Raw genomic sequence first — 18,253 nt, 5'->3', positions numbered from 1 at the left:
AGTGTCTTTATCTGATCCTGTGATTAGGATAATGCTGGCCTCATAAAAAGAGCTTGGAAGTGTTCCTTCCTCTTAAATTTTTTTGGAAGAGTTTGAGGAGTATAGGTGTTAGTTCTTTTTTGAATGTTTGTTAAAATTCCCCTGTGAAGCAGTTTGGACTAGGGTTTTTGTTTGCTGGGAGTCTGACTACGGCTTCAATTTCATCAGTTGTTATTGGCTTATTCAGGTTTTGTGATTCTTTCTGATTCAGTTTTAGAAGATTGTATTTCTCTAGAAATTTGTCCATTTCGTCCAGATTGTCCAGCTTGTTGGCATATAGTTGTTCATAGTTATTTGTATTTCTGTGGTGTCAATTCTTCTCCACTTTTTTTTTCCTGATTTTATTTATTTGGGTCCTCTATTTTTTCAAAGAACCAGCTCCTGGATTTATTGGTTTGTTTAATTAATTAATTAATTAATTAAATTTTTGGTTTCTATGTCATTTATTTCTGCTCTGATATTTACTTCCTTATACTTCCTTTGGGCTTTTCTTATTTCTCTCTTTCTAATTCTTTTAGTTGTAATGTTAGTTTATTAGAGGTTTTTCTTATTTCTTGAGGTATGCCTGTAGTGCTATGAACTTCCCTCTGAGGACTGCTTTTGCTGTGCCCCATAGATTATGGGTTGTTGTGTGTTCATTTTTGTTTGTTTCAAGATGTTTTTTATTTCTTCCTTGATTTCATTAGTAATCCATTAATTGTTTAATCACATGTTACTTAACCTCCATGTGTTTGACTGTTTTTGAGTGCTTTTATTGTAATTGATGTCTAGTAGTATGCCATTGTGATCCAAGAGGATGCTTGAGATGATTTCAATCCTATTTTACCTGTAGAGACTTATATTGTGTCCTATCATGTGGTCTATCTTTGAGAATGTCCCATGTCAATCTCTCCCTTAAATTCTCCAAGAGCTTTTTATACATTTATGTGCTCCTATGTTTACCAGGGTTATATACTTTTGTTATATCTAACCCTTTAGTATTATGTAGTGGCCTTCTTTGTCTCTTGTTATGGCCTTTGCTTTTAAGTCTATTTTATTGCCACTCCTGTTTTTTCTTAAGTTTCCATTTGCATGGAATTATTTTTCCATCGCTTAATTTTCAGCTTGTGTGAATCTTTCATTTTGAGGTGGGTCTCTTGTAGACAGTATATATATGGATCATGTTTCCTTATCCATTCAGCTAATCTATGTCTATCAATTGGAGCATTTAATCCATTTACCTTTAAGGTTATCATTGATAGGTGCTCATTTACTGTCACGTTTTCTTTATAGATATGTTCCTCTCTTTCTCTTTTTCTTCTTCTTCTTAAAGCACTTCCTTTCACATTTTCTGCAATGCTGGTTTGGTGGTAATGTACTCATTTACTTTTTTTTTTTTTTTTTTAACCTGGGAAGCTCTTTATTTCCCCTTCCATTTTAAATGATAGTCTTTCTGGATAGAGTAGTCTTGAGTTCAGGTCCTTGTTTTTCATTACTTTGAATACTTCATGCTAATCTCTTCTGGCCTGAAGTTTTTCTGTTTAGAAATCAGCTGACATTCTAATGGGTACTCTCTTGTAGGTAACTAGTTCGTCTCTCTCTTGCTACTTTCAAGATTCTTTCTCTGTCTTTAATGTTTGTCATTTTGATTATGATGTGTCTTGCATGTGACTCTTTGTGTTCATTTTGATTGGACCTTCTTTGCTTCCTGAACTTGTGTGACTTTTTATCAGGTTAGGGAAGTTTTCTGTCATTATTTCTTTAAACAGGTTCTCTATTCCTTGCTCACTTTCTTCTCCTTCTGGATAACCCTATGATGCAGATGTTGTTACATTTCATGTTGTACCAAAGTACCTTAAACTATTCTTCTGTTTTTTACTTTTTTCTTTATGCTGCTCTAATTGGGTGTTTTCTTCTATCTTTTCTTCCAAGTCACTTAATTGATCTTCTGCCTCAGTTATTATACTTTTGTTTCCTTCCAGTGTATTCTTAATGTCAGATATGTTATTCTTCATCTCCAACGGATTCTTATTTATGGTTTCTATTTCTTGTTTCATGCTGTTGTAGTTCCCTCTAAGTTTCTTAAGTATCCTTATAACCATTGCTTTGAACTCTATCCTATTTAATAAAAGACAAAAAGGGTAATTGACTGTACCTTCACTATGCTTCCCCTCGGCTAATCAGGGTGATATGCAAATTAACTGCCAACAAAGATGGCAGTTAATTTGAATACGTAGGCACAATGCTAGGAGGCAAAAGGAGAAGGATGGAAGAAGCCTCCTGCCGCTGACGGTGATCGGAAACCAAGGCGGCAGCCAAGAGCCCCCAGCCAGTGATCATGGGAAGCAGGGGCGGAGCCGGCAATTGAGGGGAGCTGGGGGTCCCCTGCTCAGGCCTAATGCCTTGGCCACAGGCGTTAGGCCTGGGCAGGGGCAGAGTGGGAGATCGCGGAGAGCTGTGGGTCCCCTGCCCAGGCCTAACGCCTCAGTGAGAGGCATTAGGCATGAGCAGGGGTGGTGCCAGCGATCACGGGTAGCAGAGGTGGAGCCAGCGATGGTGGGAGCTGGGGGTCCTCTGCCCAGGCCTAATTCCTTGTTCAGAGGCATTAGGCCTGGGCAGGGGTGGAGCCGGCAATTGTGGGGAGCTGGGGGTCCCATGCCCAGGCCTAATGCCTGAGTCACAGGCGTAAGGCCTGGGCAGGGGCAGAGCAGGAGATCGCAGATAGATGGGGGTCCCCTGCCCAGGCCTAATGCCCTGGCCAGAGGCGTTAGGCCTGTGCAGGGGTACAGCCAGTGATTTGCGGGAGCAGGGAGGGAGCTGGCGATGACGGGGAGCAGGAGCAGAGCTAGCGATTATGGGAAGCAGGGGTTGAGCCGACGATTGAGGGAGCTGGAGGTCCCCTGCCCAGGGCTAATGACTCGGCCAGAGGCATTAGGCTTGGGCAGGGGCCAAGTCGGCGATTGGTGTGAACTATAGAGGAAACACCTTTTCTGACTGCTCATTGGCTTAGCTCCCTGTATGCCACTGGTAATAATCTTAGTAACTTGGGTAATAGGAATCCAAATAGGTGATCTAGGGTTTTTCACCACATTCCTGGAGAAAAAAAGGAAGGTCTGCTGCTGGAGGGTTAAGAAATGTCATATCCTGTCCTAGCTGGTTTTGCTCAGTGGATAATGCCTCGGCCTGCCCACTGCTGGGTCTGGGTTCAATTCTGACTAAGGGCATGTACCTAGGTTGCAGGCTCCTCCCTGGCCTGGGCCCAGGTCAGGGCTCATGCAGGAGGCAACCAATCAAAGTGTTCCTCTCACTTTGATGTTTCTCTCTGTCTTTCCCTTTCTCTTCCACATTCTCTAAAAATCAATGGAAACATATCCTAAGGTGAGAATAAAAAAGGAAGAAAGAAAGAAAGAAATGTCATATCCTATGAAAGACACATCTTGAAAATGCTTAAAGAAAGTTGTCATTTATTCATGGTAGAGGGACTGGAGTCCATGAAAACACCTTGGTGGCTGCGGTGACTGGCAGTGGTTGCAACAGCAGGGTGATGGGGCTAGTGCAGGGGTGGGCAAACTTTTTGACTCGAGGGCCACAATGGGTTCTTAAACTGGACCGGAGGGCCTGAACAAAAGCATGGATGGAGTGTTTGTGTGAACTAATATAAATTCAAAGTAAACATCATTACATAAAAGGGTACGGTCTTTTTTTTTTTTTTTTTTTTTTTTTTTAGTTTTATTCATTTCAAATGGGCTGGATCCGGCCCGCGGGCCATAGTTTGCCCACGGCTGGGCTAGTGCCTTCCCCTGATCAGCCCGGTCGCCTCCCACAAAGGGAGGCCAGACTGTGCCTTAGGCCCGCTCCCCTAGGGGAGCAGGAAGCGGGGAGTAGGACATCCTCTGAGGGCTCCCAGTATGTGACAGGGTGCAAGCTGGGACTGAAGGACCCCCCCCCTCCAGTGCACAAATTTTTGTGCATCGGGCCTCTAGTATCTGATAAATTGCTTGCCTCCATTTTGTTTAGCTCTCTTTCTGGGTTTCCTCCATTTTTTACTTAGGGGTTGTTATTCATTGTCTCCCCAGTTTTGCTTCCCCTTTTGTATTTGTTTCTATGTATTAGATCAAATTGCTATGCCTCCCAGTCTTCAGGGGTTGGCCTTAATTAGTAAGTTTTGTGGGCCTCAGTGGTATAGTCTTTTAGGTCTCCTGAGTTGGTTGTTCTAGGAATGTCCCTTATGTGAGTTATTTGGACTCTCCTGTTGTAACTGGGCCTTAAATGTTATTGTCCTGCTTGTGGGAGTCATCTCCTCTCAGGCTGGCTGACTGTGAGGCTCATCCCAACCACATTGTGTGAGCTGTTGTGTAGGTGCTGCTAGGACAAAACAAAGCACAAAAACAAAACAAAACAAGAAACAAAACAGAAACATATAATAGACCCCTACAACCACAAAAGCAACCACAAAGGAAGAGAGAATTAGGAAGGACAAAAGAGAACCATAATAGAAAATAAAAAAAATACAAGGTGAAAAAAAGGGACGAAAAGGGGATATGAAAGCATAGAGATACAAGAAAATAAGAATAAGGAAAAGGGAAAGGAAATGTTATAAAAGAGGAAAAAATTGTGCAAAGGAAAATAGAGGAGATAGAAGATAGACAAAAAATTAGAAAAGAAAAAACAAAGACAAAGCTGGAGAAAGAAGAAAAATCAAGTAAGAAAAGGAGAGGGAAAAATTAGATCTATGAAAGAAAAAAGAGAGACTAAAAGAATAAGAAATCAATAAGAGGAAAAATGAAGACGATAAAAAAAAAGTAAGGTGGTGTTGTTCTCTTTTTTTCTTCCTAACTCTCTCTTCCTTTGTGGTTGCTTTTGTGGTTGTAAGGGTCTGGTGTATGTTTTTGTTTTGTTTCTTGTTTTCTTGTGTTTTGTTTTGTCTAGCAGCACCTGCAAAACAGCTCGAACAATGTGGTTGGGAGTTTAGTGCCTCCTGGGAGCTCTCTTTGGATCCTGCTCTTCTGATGACTGAGGCAGACTCTTTTGTTTGCCAATGCTGGACCCCCCGGGAGGTACTTATATACTAACCACTGTCAGAAACTGTCCTTCTTTGGTTCTCGGCGACCAGTTTGAAGCTTCAAGTGATCCACAGTTTGTGTCTTTCTCCACAGGACATGCCTGCATGTGGGAGAGGCCCAGTTGCGCTCTAAGGCCAGTTTGTTAGCAGCAGGGACCTCAGGGCTGGGTCGGCTAACTTTTCCAGGTTCCCCAGGCTCTGCCTCTGCTTGCGTTCACCTGCCAGCCAACTGTCTATCTTAATACTCAAAAGTCTGTTTCTGAAAGGGCTTTAGGCAGAATAGGGAGTCTAGACATCTGGGTCTTCCATGAGGGGGAAGTGCCATTCAGATTTCAGGGAAAGTGGGTGTGTTTCCCCTTCCCAGAGCGACCCCTTGTAGAGTGGCCCAGAATATTTCCCTGCCCACTGCTGGACAGAGATCCTCATGTGCAGTCCAGTGGGATCAGCTGGAAAGCTGGAGTTTTCATCAGCTAGGTTCCTGGGTTAGTGAGGTAGACAGCTCTACCCCCAAGCCAGTGACTGGTGCTTCCTGGAACTGATCTAACCCCTAGGCTTGGCTTCTGCTGTGCCTCCTCTGCAAAGTCAAGATGCAGGGTGTGGCAGACAGGCTCCTGAGGGTAGGGCGGGCTGTACCACTTAGGGTGGGTTTCTCCTTTTCCTGAGCTGTGGCTTGTGGAAAGGGCCAGCGCCTCTGAGGTAAAATGGCCATTTCGGTTTGGGGGATATGACTGATGCAGGTCTCCCAGTCACCTCTTTTCCACATCTCCCCCAATGCTTCCTACCTCAGCCTCTCCTCAGGCACCTTCAGTCCACACTGCCCTCCCTCCCCTGAAGTCTCAGGTAAGTAGCTGCAAATGAAAATCTTGTGATCTGGGTTTTCAAAAAAAATAAAAAGAGGAAAAAAAACCTGTGGCTTTATATCTGACCTGCTCCAGACTCCCTGGTGGCCAGCAGCCCTGCCACCTTTCATGGCTGGATGTGAGGTGGGCTGCTGATCTTGGTCTGGTGCTCTGGGCTGTGGAGCCCAGCCTGGGTTCCGGGCCTCAATGTCTTCAGGGAAAGGACCCTATCATAGTTGAGAGGTCCCTCTTCACTCTAGGCTTGCCACCTGTGGAAGCTGGGTCCAGGCCCTTTCCTGATCTCACCCTTCCTACCAGTCTCCAGGTGTTTTCTCTCCCTTCGTTATATGTCTTCTCCTCAAGTGGAACTCAGCTAGTAATTCCCGGTGAATTTTTTCCAATTTAGTTATATTTCCAGTCTGTCTGTTGGAGGAGGTATAAGAAAGGTCTGCCTATATGGCCACCATCTTCCTCCTCCTATCTATGGATTCTTCCAGGATTTTTATGGTTTCACGATTTACATTTAAGTCTTTTATCCATTTTGAGTTTATTCTTGTGTGTAGTATAAGTGGGTGGTCTAGTTTCATTTCCTTTTTTTTTCTTATGTGTCTGTACAATTTTCCCAACACCATTCATTGAAGAGACTGGTTTTACTCCATTGTATACTCTTACCTCTTTTGTCAAGTATTGATTGACTATAAAGGTGTGGGTTGACTTCTGGGCTCTCTGTTTTGTTCCATTGACTTATAAACCTGTTCTTGTGCCATTACCAGGCTATTGGCATTACAGTAGCTTTGTAATATAGTTTGATATCTGGCCCTGGCCGGCTTGGCTCAGTGGATAGAGCGTCAGCCTGCGGACCGATGGGTCCCAGGTTCGATTCTGGCCAAGGGCACATGCCTGGGTTGCGGGCTCGATCCCCAGTAGGGGGTGTGCAGGAGGCAGCCGATCAATGATTCTCTCTCATCATTGATGTTTCTATCTCCCTCTCCTTCTCCCTTCCTCTCTGAAATCAATAAAGAAATATATTTTAATATAGTTTGATATCCGGTATATGATCCCTCCAACTTTGTTTTTCTCAAGATTGCTGAGGCAATTTAGGATCTTTTTTGGTTCCCTATACATTTTTGGAATATTTGTTCTAGATCTGTGAAATACGGCATTTGTAGTTTAATAAGAATTGCATTGAATCTATAGATTGCTTTAGGTGGTATGAACATTTTACTGATGTTAATTCTTTCAATCTGTGAACATGGTATATGCTTCCATTTGTTTGTATCTTCCTCTATTTCCTTCTTCAATGTCTTATAGTTTTCTGAGTTAAGTTATTCCTAGGTACGTTATTTTGTTGTTGTTGTTGTTGTTGCAATAGTAAATTGGATTGTTTTCTTAGTTTCTCTTTTTGAGAGATCATTATTGATGTATAAAAGCACCACTGATTTCTGTGAATTAAATTTGTATTCTGCTACTTTGCTGAATTAGGTCTGATAGTTTTTTGGTGGAATCCTAAGGGTTTTCTATGAACAATAGCATGCCATCTGTGAATAGTAACAGTTTACTTACTCTTTTCAATTTGGATGCCTTTTATTTCTTCTTATCTGACCCCTATGGCTAGGACTCCCAGTACTATGTTGAATAACTGCCCATTGAGTATGATGTTGGCTATAGGTTTTTTAATATATGACATTTGTTATGTTGAGTTATGATCCCTCTATTCCCACTTTGCTGAGAGTTTTTATCATAAATGGGTGTTGGATTTTGTGGAATGCTTATCTTCATCTATTGATATGGTCATGTAATTTTTATTCTTCATTTTGTTTATGTGATGTAGCACATTTAATGATTTGTGAATATCATACCAATTTATTGCATTCCCATAATAAATTCCAGTTGGTCATAGTGCATGATATTTTTAATGTATTACTGGTTCTAATTTGCTAATATTTTGCTGAGTATTTTAGCATGTACTAGTATGTTCCCATAAGGGATACTGGCTTGTAATTTTCTTTCTTTGTAATGTATTTATCTGGCATTGGCATTAGGATAATGCTAGCTTCATCAAAAAGGCCTGGAAGTGTACTCTCCTCTTGGATTTTTTTTTGGAATAGTTTGAGGAAAATAGGTGTTAGTTCTTCTTTGAATGTTTGGTAAAATTTCCTTCAGTATTATGTGATGGCCTGTTTTTGTCTCCTTTTCCTCCCTGGTATGCTTTATTAGTCTACTAGGGCAACCACAAACAAAATGCCACAAACTGGGAAGTCTAACAATAGAAACTATCTCATAATTCTGGAGCCTAGAAGTCCTTCAAGGTGTGGACAGGTTTGTTCCTTCTGAAGTTTGTGAGTAAGAATCTGTTCCAGGCTTCTCCCCTAGCTTCCAGTGGCTGCTGCCAATCTTTGGCTAGGACTTCCAGTACTATGGCTTCTGCTGCATTACTCCAACCTCTGCCTTCATCTTTCCATGGCATTCTCCCTGTGTATGCCTGCTTTTGTCTCTTATTATGGCCTTTGCTTTGAAGCCTGTATTGTCAGATATGTGTATTGCTTCCCCGGCATTGTTTTTTTAAATTTTCATTTTCATGGAATATTTTTTCCATCTGTCCACTTTCAGTTTGTGTGAATCTTTTAAAAAAAATATATATTTTATTGATTTTTTACAGAGAGGAAGGGAGAGGGATAGAGAGTTAGAAACATCGATGAGAGAGAAACATCAATCAGTTGCCTCCTGCATACTCCCTACTGGGGATGTGCCCGCAACCAAGGTACATGCCCTTGACAGGAATTGAACCTGGGACCCTTGAGTTCACAGGCTGACGCTCTATCCACAGAGCCAAACCGGTTAAGGCTGTGTGAATCTCTTGTTCCTGGGTGGGTCACTTGTAGATAGAATATATATGGGTCATGTTTTCTTATCTGTTCAGTTACCCTGTGTCTTTAAAAAAAAATCCTCACTCAAGAATACGTTTTTTTTTTTCTTTCTTTTTTTTTTTTTTTAACACCAAGCAACAAATGTAACAAACATGGTTGCTTTTTGATCAAGTATAAGTTTTTTAAAATTGATTTTAGAAAGAGAGAGAGGAAGGGAGAATAAGAGAGAAAGATAACCATTGATGTGTGAGAGAAACATCATTTGGTTGCCTCCAATACACATCCTAAACTGAGAATTGAACCTATAACCTGGGTATATCCTCTGAATGAGAATTGAACCCCCCCACCCTTCAATTCATGGAATGATGGTTCAACCAATTGAGGCACACTGGCCAAAAGTACCCTGTGTCATTTGATTGGAGCATTTAATCCATTAACATTTAAAGTGATGATTAATTTGTATGTATTTATTGCCAATTTATTTTTATAATTATGTTTCTCTTCTTTTGTTTTCCTTTTTCTTACTGGTTTGGTGGTAATAAACCCCTTTAGCCTTTTCTTTTCTGGCAAGCTCTTTATTTCTCTTTCAATTTTAAATGGTAGCTTTGCTGGGTAGAGTATTCTTGGGTGTAGGCCTTTGTTTTTCATCACTTTGACTATTTCATAGCATTCTTTCTGGCCTGAGATGTTTTTATTGAAGATGACATCTATGAGTTAGATGGGCAAGGAACCCAACGCAGCACATGGTACCTGCTGCTCTCATGCCAGTTCTCTTTCCTTAGCAATGCCATTCAATTTCTCTTTTTATGACTCTGGTCTACTGAGAGCCACTATTGTCCCTGCTAGAGCCGAGAGTGAGTGATGTGACTGAGATTCTAATCACTGGCCCTTTAAGAAAGCCATTTCCCTTCTCACCAGGGAAAGTTAAATTCCTGCTGATTTTCTAGTTCTCCAGGCTAGGGTACCCAGCTTGGGGCTGAGGCCACTCCCTTCTCCAGGGGGAATCTCATTACCTGAGATATCCTTCTGGATTCTCTCCTAGCACACCTGGTGTAGGGCCAGCCTTTTTGTGGCTCTTCCCTTTCTACAGGTTTTGTTGGATGTTACTCTCAATCCTTAGTTATAACACTTCTGTTCAACTAGTCTTCAGATAGTTATTCGGTTGATTTTCCCATACTTTAGCTACTCTTCTGATATGGTCCTGGGAGGAAGTAAGTGTAACTTCCATCTACTCTGCAGCCATCTTGAACCCCTTCAACATTCTAAACTTTTATGCTTCAAAAGACACCCTTAAAATAGCAGCAGAGTAAGTGGGAGCTACACTGACACACTCCCAGGACTAAACTGAAATTACAGCTAAAATACAGAAAAACCATCCTGAATAATCAACTGAAGACTAACTTGAGAGAACCATAATAATCAAGGACATAAAGTAGAATCACATAGGGGCTGGTAGGAGGGGAGGAGGCATGAAAGGGCTGGCCACGCTCCCATAGACAGCAACTGAAGTTCCAGAGAGATATTTCATCTAGGAGGGAGGGTTTCTCATTGAGAACTCTGGGGTCTAACCCCAAAGCTGGGCCTCCCAGTCTAGAGAACCATAACTGAGAAGGCCCACACAACATCTGGGAGAGATGGCTGGAAATGCAGGCACCCTCTTAAAGGGCCAATGAATAAAATTTCTTGTGCAGCCACATACCTTGGGCTCTGGCAGAGGGAGGGCAGAGTGGACTGGAGCTGTGTGAGCAGAATCCAGATTTGGGGTTAGACCTCAAAGGCAGACACCCAGGTTTCCAGTGCTGAGTCATCCCCTCATACTCCAGAGGACATCATTCTCGGGCAGACCTTTACCATCCAGGAAGCTTTTGCATTTGGGGGAAGAAGTTGCCCCAACCTGTTGGAAAATATCTTCCCCCAGCCAGTAGGCAATAGCCCAAGGCTAATCAAGAATGAATAACAATCGGATTGCAGGCAGAGGCAGATCAGAGACTTTTGAGTCATTGCCTGATATAAGTCAGGACCCAGGGCTAGGAAAAGCTAACCTTGATCCATATCCTGGTCCTTTCCAAAGGCACCCAGCCCCAGCAGAGGGAGCCACTAGCTGTGGGTGGCTGATAGCTCCAAAGAGGGTACTCAGGGCCGGTTACACACAGCATCTGACATTATCCTGCACTAGAGATTGGGAGTCATAGCAGAGTTACCTAGTATATAGACACAAACCCAAGCAGGCAACCAAAAATGGGAAGACAAAAAACAACAGTAAGCCCTAAATGAAAGAACAAGAGAATTCTCCAGAAGAAAAACTAAATGAAATGGAGATAATAAATTTATCAGATATAGTGATCAGAATAATGATGGCAAGGATACTCAACAGTATGAAAGAAGATATAGTAACTATGGAAAAAGACCAGTCAGAAATAAATAATGACATACTAGTAACACTATAAAGAACACATTAGAAGGAATACACAACACAGGGGAAGCGGAATTAATTAATTAATTAACTAATTTAGAACAGTGAATTAAAATAATGAATGAAATAAATTAAATTTTTAATTCAATAATAGTGTGGACCGCTACTATAGACTTTATAAACACTGTCCAACAAGCCCTCCCCGCTTCCATCCAACAGGTTAATTAAACCTGGTGACTACAGTATGTTAATAATAACTCAATAGAGCTATTTTTAAAAAGCAGAGAGAGGATTTTATAATCCAAATATGATGCAAACTAAAATATGACATAATTTTTATTATTCAGAGATTTTAAGAAAATATAATTTATTTGACCCTAATAATTATATTTTATCCTGCACTGATTTAGTAAAATAAAATTACATTTCTCTTTCTGTGGCTGCATATAAATTATTTGGTTCTATAACAAATTATACACACACAGTAAATAGGCTTATAAATTTTTAGAATCAGTCTGAAACATGAAATCAGCCTAAAATATGAAAATTTAATAGAATGCATTTGTTTTTTCCTCATTTTGATCTTTCTGGGAATTAGCCTTTCTTTTATCTGTGTGACACTTAAAGCTTAGTGTCCCAGGGAACTTATTTAATATCCAGTTTAAGTAAAGAGCTCAGTTTCCTCATTGGGAATAAAACTGTGATAATATTAGCTAACTCAAAGAGTGCTGGGAATATTCAAAATAATGTTAAGCTATTCTCACACAGTAGGTGAGTGAGTAGTAGTAGTAATTCATTCAAAATCTGGTTGTGACTCCATGAAATTCATCTTGGATTTTATTTTGAGGCTTCAGCCCTCCCTCCCCGCCCGTCTGTGAAAGTAACTGGTACACAAAACACTCAACACTCAAAATGGCAAGCCCAGCCACTGGAGGATAAACACGTTTTTCTGATTTTCTTATCTAAGCTTAAATGTGGAAGTCTGGACAGGGATAGGTTGTGGTTAACAACATGGGGAGTCCCAATACTCACATTTTTTCCTACAGTCCACATAGACGTTTTGAATTTCTTGGGTACACAGTCTTTTTACTTCATAGTCATCAAAGAATTTGCTGACACTCATTGCAAAGTTGTAACTGGGAAGCATCACTAACACATTACTTATGAAGACTTTAGTGAAGTAAGAAATTTCATTGCCTGTGATTTTTGGGTTGTGGGCACACAATGCAATATACAGATCATGTATCATAGAAATGTACACTTGGTTAATAGTAACCTTATTAACCACTGTCACCACAATTAATTTAATTAAAAATTAAATAAAAGAGGATAGATTAATTATAAAAAGTAATGAACCTCCCATAATAAACTTCCTCAAGATAACTAAACAATTCTCAGATAATTACCAATCTAGCAGATGATCCCTGAGAAAACACTCATTATTTAAGTCACTAAGCTTATTCATCTTGATAGCTTGTAACATGGATTTATCAATTATAGAGTTAAAGAGAAGGGCACTTATCATGAAGGGAGATTTCAGAAATAGATTGTGGGGTGAACTGACTAGAAATAGTGAGGAGAAACTGGCTGGGTGAGGACCAGGTCACCATAATACTAATAGTCAGGAGGGAGTTGAGGGGCCCTGAAGATCAGTAAGAATATGAAACCGAGGTGGAGAGAGAAGGACTTCGGGGGTGTCATGGCACCATGGTTTTGGCTCTTGCATGCTGGAGCAGTGGTCAGATTAAGAAACTTTGTGGTATCCATAAAAAAGATGGTGTTTAAAATGGAGAGGGACAGAACTCAGGAGTCAATATTTTGATATTGGAAATTTGTTTTTTTGTTCCATTGACCCTATCTGGCACAACAGGCTCTCTCTGGCATTGAATTTATTAAAGAAATAAAACTTACCTATGCTTTACATCAGTACAACCTGAAAATATTTCAAAGCACAGGGATGGGCTGGCTCCAAACTGCCACAGAACCCTTTTACTGAAGTGTCAGTGGTACTTCGTACTAGTTGAGGCAGTTCCTGTGCGTCTGGGTTCTTGTACAAGATCTTATGTCCTCAACGAAGAATTTATAATAATGTGCTCTGAAGACCATCAAGCCAGAGCTGGGAGGGTTGTAGCATCTTTTGAAAATTAGTATTGGGGGGACAGGCTCCTCTGTGCTGAAACAGGTCATTGGTTGACTGATTGGAATCTAAGTTGTGTACTCAAAACTGAGGAGCTGTGAGTGAGAGGGAACCTATTGTCAAGCCCCATAGATATTGCTGTAATCAAAGAAAAAATTCTTCCTAAATGACATATCCTTCCATTTCTTACAGGAAATTCAGTTCTGTTATAATCTGTGCAACTGTTGAATATGTGGTCTGTCATTTACCGAAACATCATATGTGGCACATGAACTGTAATAGGACAGAACACAGGTAGAATCTATAGGTAGTAAAAAAGTAATTGACAATACCACCACTGATTCAGGGAATGAGCACGAATGCATAACTCCTGCTTGGCTTATTATGCAGGGGCTCAAGTCTTCCTCACCAGGCATAATACCACTTCTTGGAGAAGACTGCAAAAGAATGTGCTTGGTCCACACACTCTGTTTCCTTTTGTGTAAGGCCAACACCTAAAGTTAGGGAATGAGTCTGGAAGCTCTTTTGGTAAAGTTCTACCACTTCAGGAAGAGCTAAAATGATTAACACAGTTCAAAGTTCATGTTTAAACAGAAGTTTAACCAAGGAATGTTCTAAAACCAAACAAATCCTATTTGTGATAATCACCAGCAGTCAAACTCTCTTCAAATTTTATAATCAGAGAAGGAAGACAGGGAAAATCTACTCAAAAGAAGGGAAAATGGTTTAATGATAACTACATTTGTTGCATATTTCCTTGTTTTCTTCAGAAAAAATCTCATTTGAAGGGTCAGGATGATGTGCTGCATTAAATTAGGCAGAAGTCAGCCCATAGAACCTCCCACCCTTCCATCTCCCTACTTTGCTTCAAAGTGAGTGCTGTTAAGATTTAGAACTGAAGGACTAAGTCTGGGAGAGGGGGAACATTTCAAAGGAGATAAATGGTTTGCACACTTATATTGTAGTTTTTTACTCTTCTTTTTCTTTAATGAAACTAGAGTGATACCAAGCCCATCTCCTTCAGATGGCCTAGTGCCTCTCTCTCTCTTCCTTTCTCTTCTCCATTTCCTTTCTCTCCCTCTCTCCTTCAACTTCTATTTTTCACATATTCAATAAATATTTGCTGTTTTCCAAAAAGCATAGTTTTTCAAATGTCTGGAAAGTAAGTGCTTAACAATTATTATTTTATTCTCTAGCTCCTTCATCCTCATTTATTTAATATATTTCCTGGAGAAAAGGGAAAGTGTGGAAAGTCCTTACCAAGGAGGTGCATTATGGTATCAACGATGACGCTGAACACAGTTGAAAAGTAGTTAAAGAGGGTGAGTTTGATGTAGGCAGCAGTGCTACTAGAAAACAGGTAGCTTCCCAGGTACATGAGAGGAACAGTAGCCCAACCATACAGCATAAAGATCAGCATTGTGTCCAGAAAGTTGTAGTCTTCCACAAATGCACCCAGTTCGCAGTACTTGAACACTCCCTAAGACAAATGCAGAGTAAGGGCAGGTGAAGGACACAGTGCAACAAGGAGCCAAGCCAGACACTGAGGAGACAGCAAGCACTGCATCATTAGCACATAAAACTACTTATTACTTAAATCAGCTTACCCAGTAAAAAAAGCCTTAGCTTCACGCAGCCAGTTGGCTCAGTGGTTCAGCATCAACTCATGAACCAGGAGGTCACGGTTCCATTCCTGGTCAGGGCACATGCCCAGGCTGCAGGCTCAATCCCCAGTGTGGAGCATGCAGGAGGCAGCCAATCAATGATTCTCTCTCATCATCGGTGTTCGCATCTCTTTCTCCCTCTCCCTTCCTTTCTGAAATAATAGCTAGTCTTAGCTTATGAGCTTGAACTAAATTACCTCTTCCTCAATAGAGGACTCTCCTGAACAGAAGGACTATACTTTTATTTTCTGTTTTCTTCCCCCATTTGGAAAATATTACTTTTGATTCCCTACCCTGACCCCATGATTAAAGTAAAAGTAATTATGTCTGCCTTAAGCCCGACTCTGAATTTTCCCAGAAAAACAAATGACCTAGGAAGTAGACTCTTTCTCTACAGATTTTCCCTGGGGCTGCTGTCATATTATGTAACCTCTCTTGCATAACGCCACACGCTTAGACTGCCCCCAAGCCCCTCATATCAGGGGCCACCTTATTCATTTATTTCTTAATCCATTTGCAAATCAGACAAAGAGGCATAACTTTAGATTGCACTAGATTAGGAGGAGGAGAATTGCCAGAGCTTTTAAAGAATTTTCCAGAAATATGTATGATTATAGTTGGTAATTACAGTTTCTCTAAAGATAGCCAGGATGCCTCTTTGGAGCAATCACAGGATTGTTTAGCAAGGCTACTAGCAGAGGAAAAGAAGGATTAAAATAAGAATAGCCCCTATTAGAACCTTATGATGCTCTTAGAGGTAGTTTCTATTTAAGCAATAGTGTGTAAAGAAAGTATATGTAGAGAATGAGCCAGCTTAGGTGTAAGAACTTGAACAGCTATAAGTACAGTTGTTTCCCCCATTCAAATTAAGAGGGTGAAATAAAAAGAATAAACACAGTCAGAAAAATAGCAAGTAACCTAGCAGCTTTGTTCCAAGCCTTATAATGCTTAGAGATGTCTCAGAATCTATTACAAAGAAAATTTAAATAGCTATTTGGATATATTGGATACATGGAAACACATATCCTATTTTTAGGTAAGGTATGACTCAACATGATAAAAGTGTAAATTCTCCCAAAATTACTCTAAATAGAAATAGAAACAGGTATTTTTGAAATTAGATAATCTAATTTTAAACATTACATGTAAAAACACACACCATGTCAAGATGGTCAGGAAATTCCACAGAAGATTAATGGGAAAGGTAAGAAAGGTCAATACAGAAAACATAATTAAATGCATTACAAAACTACCATAATCAAAACATATTGGTAATGGAAAATTACAGACACATAAAATATACTGAAATGAGTATTAGGTGATATACATTTCAAATCAGTGGGAGTTGGCTGTCAAAAAAAAGATGGTAGACAGAACTTAGCAGTCAGAGCTCAGAAGACAGAACCTACACAGAACCTACAGACAGAGGAGAACCAAGATGGCGGCATAGGTTAACGCCGGAGTTTGCTGCTTTGAACAACTACTTCAAAAGTGAAACTAAAACACGGAACGGACATCACCCAGAACCACAGGAACGCTGGCTGAGTGGAAGTCCTACAACTAGGAGGAAAGAGAAACGCACACGGACACTCAGAGGAGGCGCAGTGCTGAAGTCAAATTCTGAGGTGCGGAGTGCGTGGAGCAGGCTGGCGGCGGAGGGCGCGGTTGTTGTTTTCAATCGGGAGGGAGTCGCAGACTCTGAGCACCAGATCCGGGCGAGTCTTTAGGGACCCAGACTCAAATGGGAGAAGCGGGACTGTCTGGCTTCGGTCAGAGCGAGTGCAGCTTTCTCTCCGAGCTTTGCAGCGGGTGCTGGGACTCAGAGAGGCAGAGCCCCTGAGGACAGGACTGAGAGCCGCCATAACTGCTCTCTCTGGCCCACCCTGTTGATCCTGTGCGACCCGCCCCGCCCAAGCCCTGCACAGAGGCATTTGCCGGATAGCCTCAGGCAAAGGCTAGATTAGCACCTCCCTAGAGGACAGAAGTTCTCTCACTGCTGACACAGCTGATTCTCATAGCCACTTGGCCTGGAGGTCAAACCCTCCCTGGAATTAGCTACAACAATCAAGATTTAACTATAAGACTTCGAACAAAGACCACTAGGGGGTGCACCAAGGAAGCATAACAAAATGCGGAGACAAAGAAACAGGACAAAATTGTCAATGGAAGATATAGAGTTCAGAACCACACTTTTAAGGTCTCTCAAGAACTGTTTAGAAGCTGTCGATAAACTTAATGAGATCTACACGAAAACTAATAAGACCCTCGATCTTATATTGGGGAACCAATGAGAAATTAAGCACACACGGACTGAAATAACGAATATTATACAGACGCCCGACAACAGACCAGAGGAGCGCAAGAATCAAGTCAATGATTTGAAATGCGAGGAAGCAAAAAACATCCAACCGGAAAAGCAAAATGAAAAAAGAATCCAAAAATTCGAGGATAGCGTAAGGAGCCTCTGGGACAGCTTCAAGCGTACCAACATCAGAATTATAGGGGTGCCAGAAGATGAGAGAGAGCAAGATATTGAAAACCTATTTGAAGAAATAATGACAGAAAACTTCCCCCACCTGGTGAAAGAAATGGACTTACAGGTCCAAGAAGCGCGGAGAACCCCAAACAAAAGGAACCCAAAGAAGACCACACCAAGACACATCATAATTAAAATGCCAAGAGCAAAAGATAAAGAGAGAATCTCAAAAACAGCAAGAGAAAGAAACTCACTTACCTACAAGGGAATACCCATACGACTGTCAGCTGATTTCTCAACAGAAACTTTGCAGGCCAGAAGGGAGTGGCAAGAAATATTCAAAGTGATGAATACCAAGAACCTACAACCAAGATTACTTTATCCAGCAAAGCTATCATTCAGAATTGAAGGTCAGATAAAGAGCTTCACAGATAAGGAAAAGCTAAAGGAGTTCATCACCACCAAACCAGGATTATATGAAATGCTGAAAGGTGTCCTTTGAGAAGAGGAAGAGGAAGAGGAAGAAAAGGGTAAAGATACACATTATGGACAACAAATATGCATCTATCAACAAGTGAATCTAAGAATCAAGTGAATAAATAATCTGATGAACAGAATGAACTGTTGATTATAATAGAATCAGGGACATAGAAAGGGAATGGACTGACTATTCTTGGGGGGGAAAGGGGTGTGGGAGATGTGGGAAGAGACTGGACAAAAATCGTGCACCTATGGATGAGGACAGTGGGTGGGGAGTGAGGGCAGAGGGTGGGGCGG

At 41.1% G+C, this 18,253-nt stretch overlaps 1 protein-coding gene across 1 annotated transcript in view; it reads right to left on the bottom strand.

Moving 5' to 3' along the window:
* LOC132232635 (phospholipid-transporting ATPase ABCA3-like) overlaps positions 1 to 18,253 on the bottom strand; it is a 323,040-nt gene that overhangs the window by 33,783 nt on the left and 271,004 nt on the right. The window contains exons 21-22 of the mRNA XM_059692030.1: positions 14,597 to 14,816; positions 12,232 to 12,396 (exon numbers count right to left, since the gene is read on the bottom strand). Of these exons, the coding sequence (XP_059548013.1) occupies positions 12,232 to 12,396; positions 14,597 to 14,816 (385 nt within the window). The remainder of the gene's footprint in view (positions 1 to 12,231; positions 12,397 to 14,596; positions 14,817 to 18,253) is intronic.

This window comes from Myotis daubentonii, chromosome 4 (assembly GCF_963259705.1).
Source record: "Myotis daubentonii chromosome 4, mMyoDau2.1, whole genome shotgun sequence".
In the NCBI taxonomy this organism is placed as follows: Eukaryota; Metazoa; Chordata; class Mammalia; order Chiroptera; family Vespertilionidae; genus Myotis; species Myotis daubentonii.
This window is presented reverse-complemented; position numbering and strand designations above follow the sequence as displayed.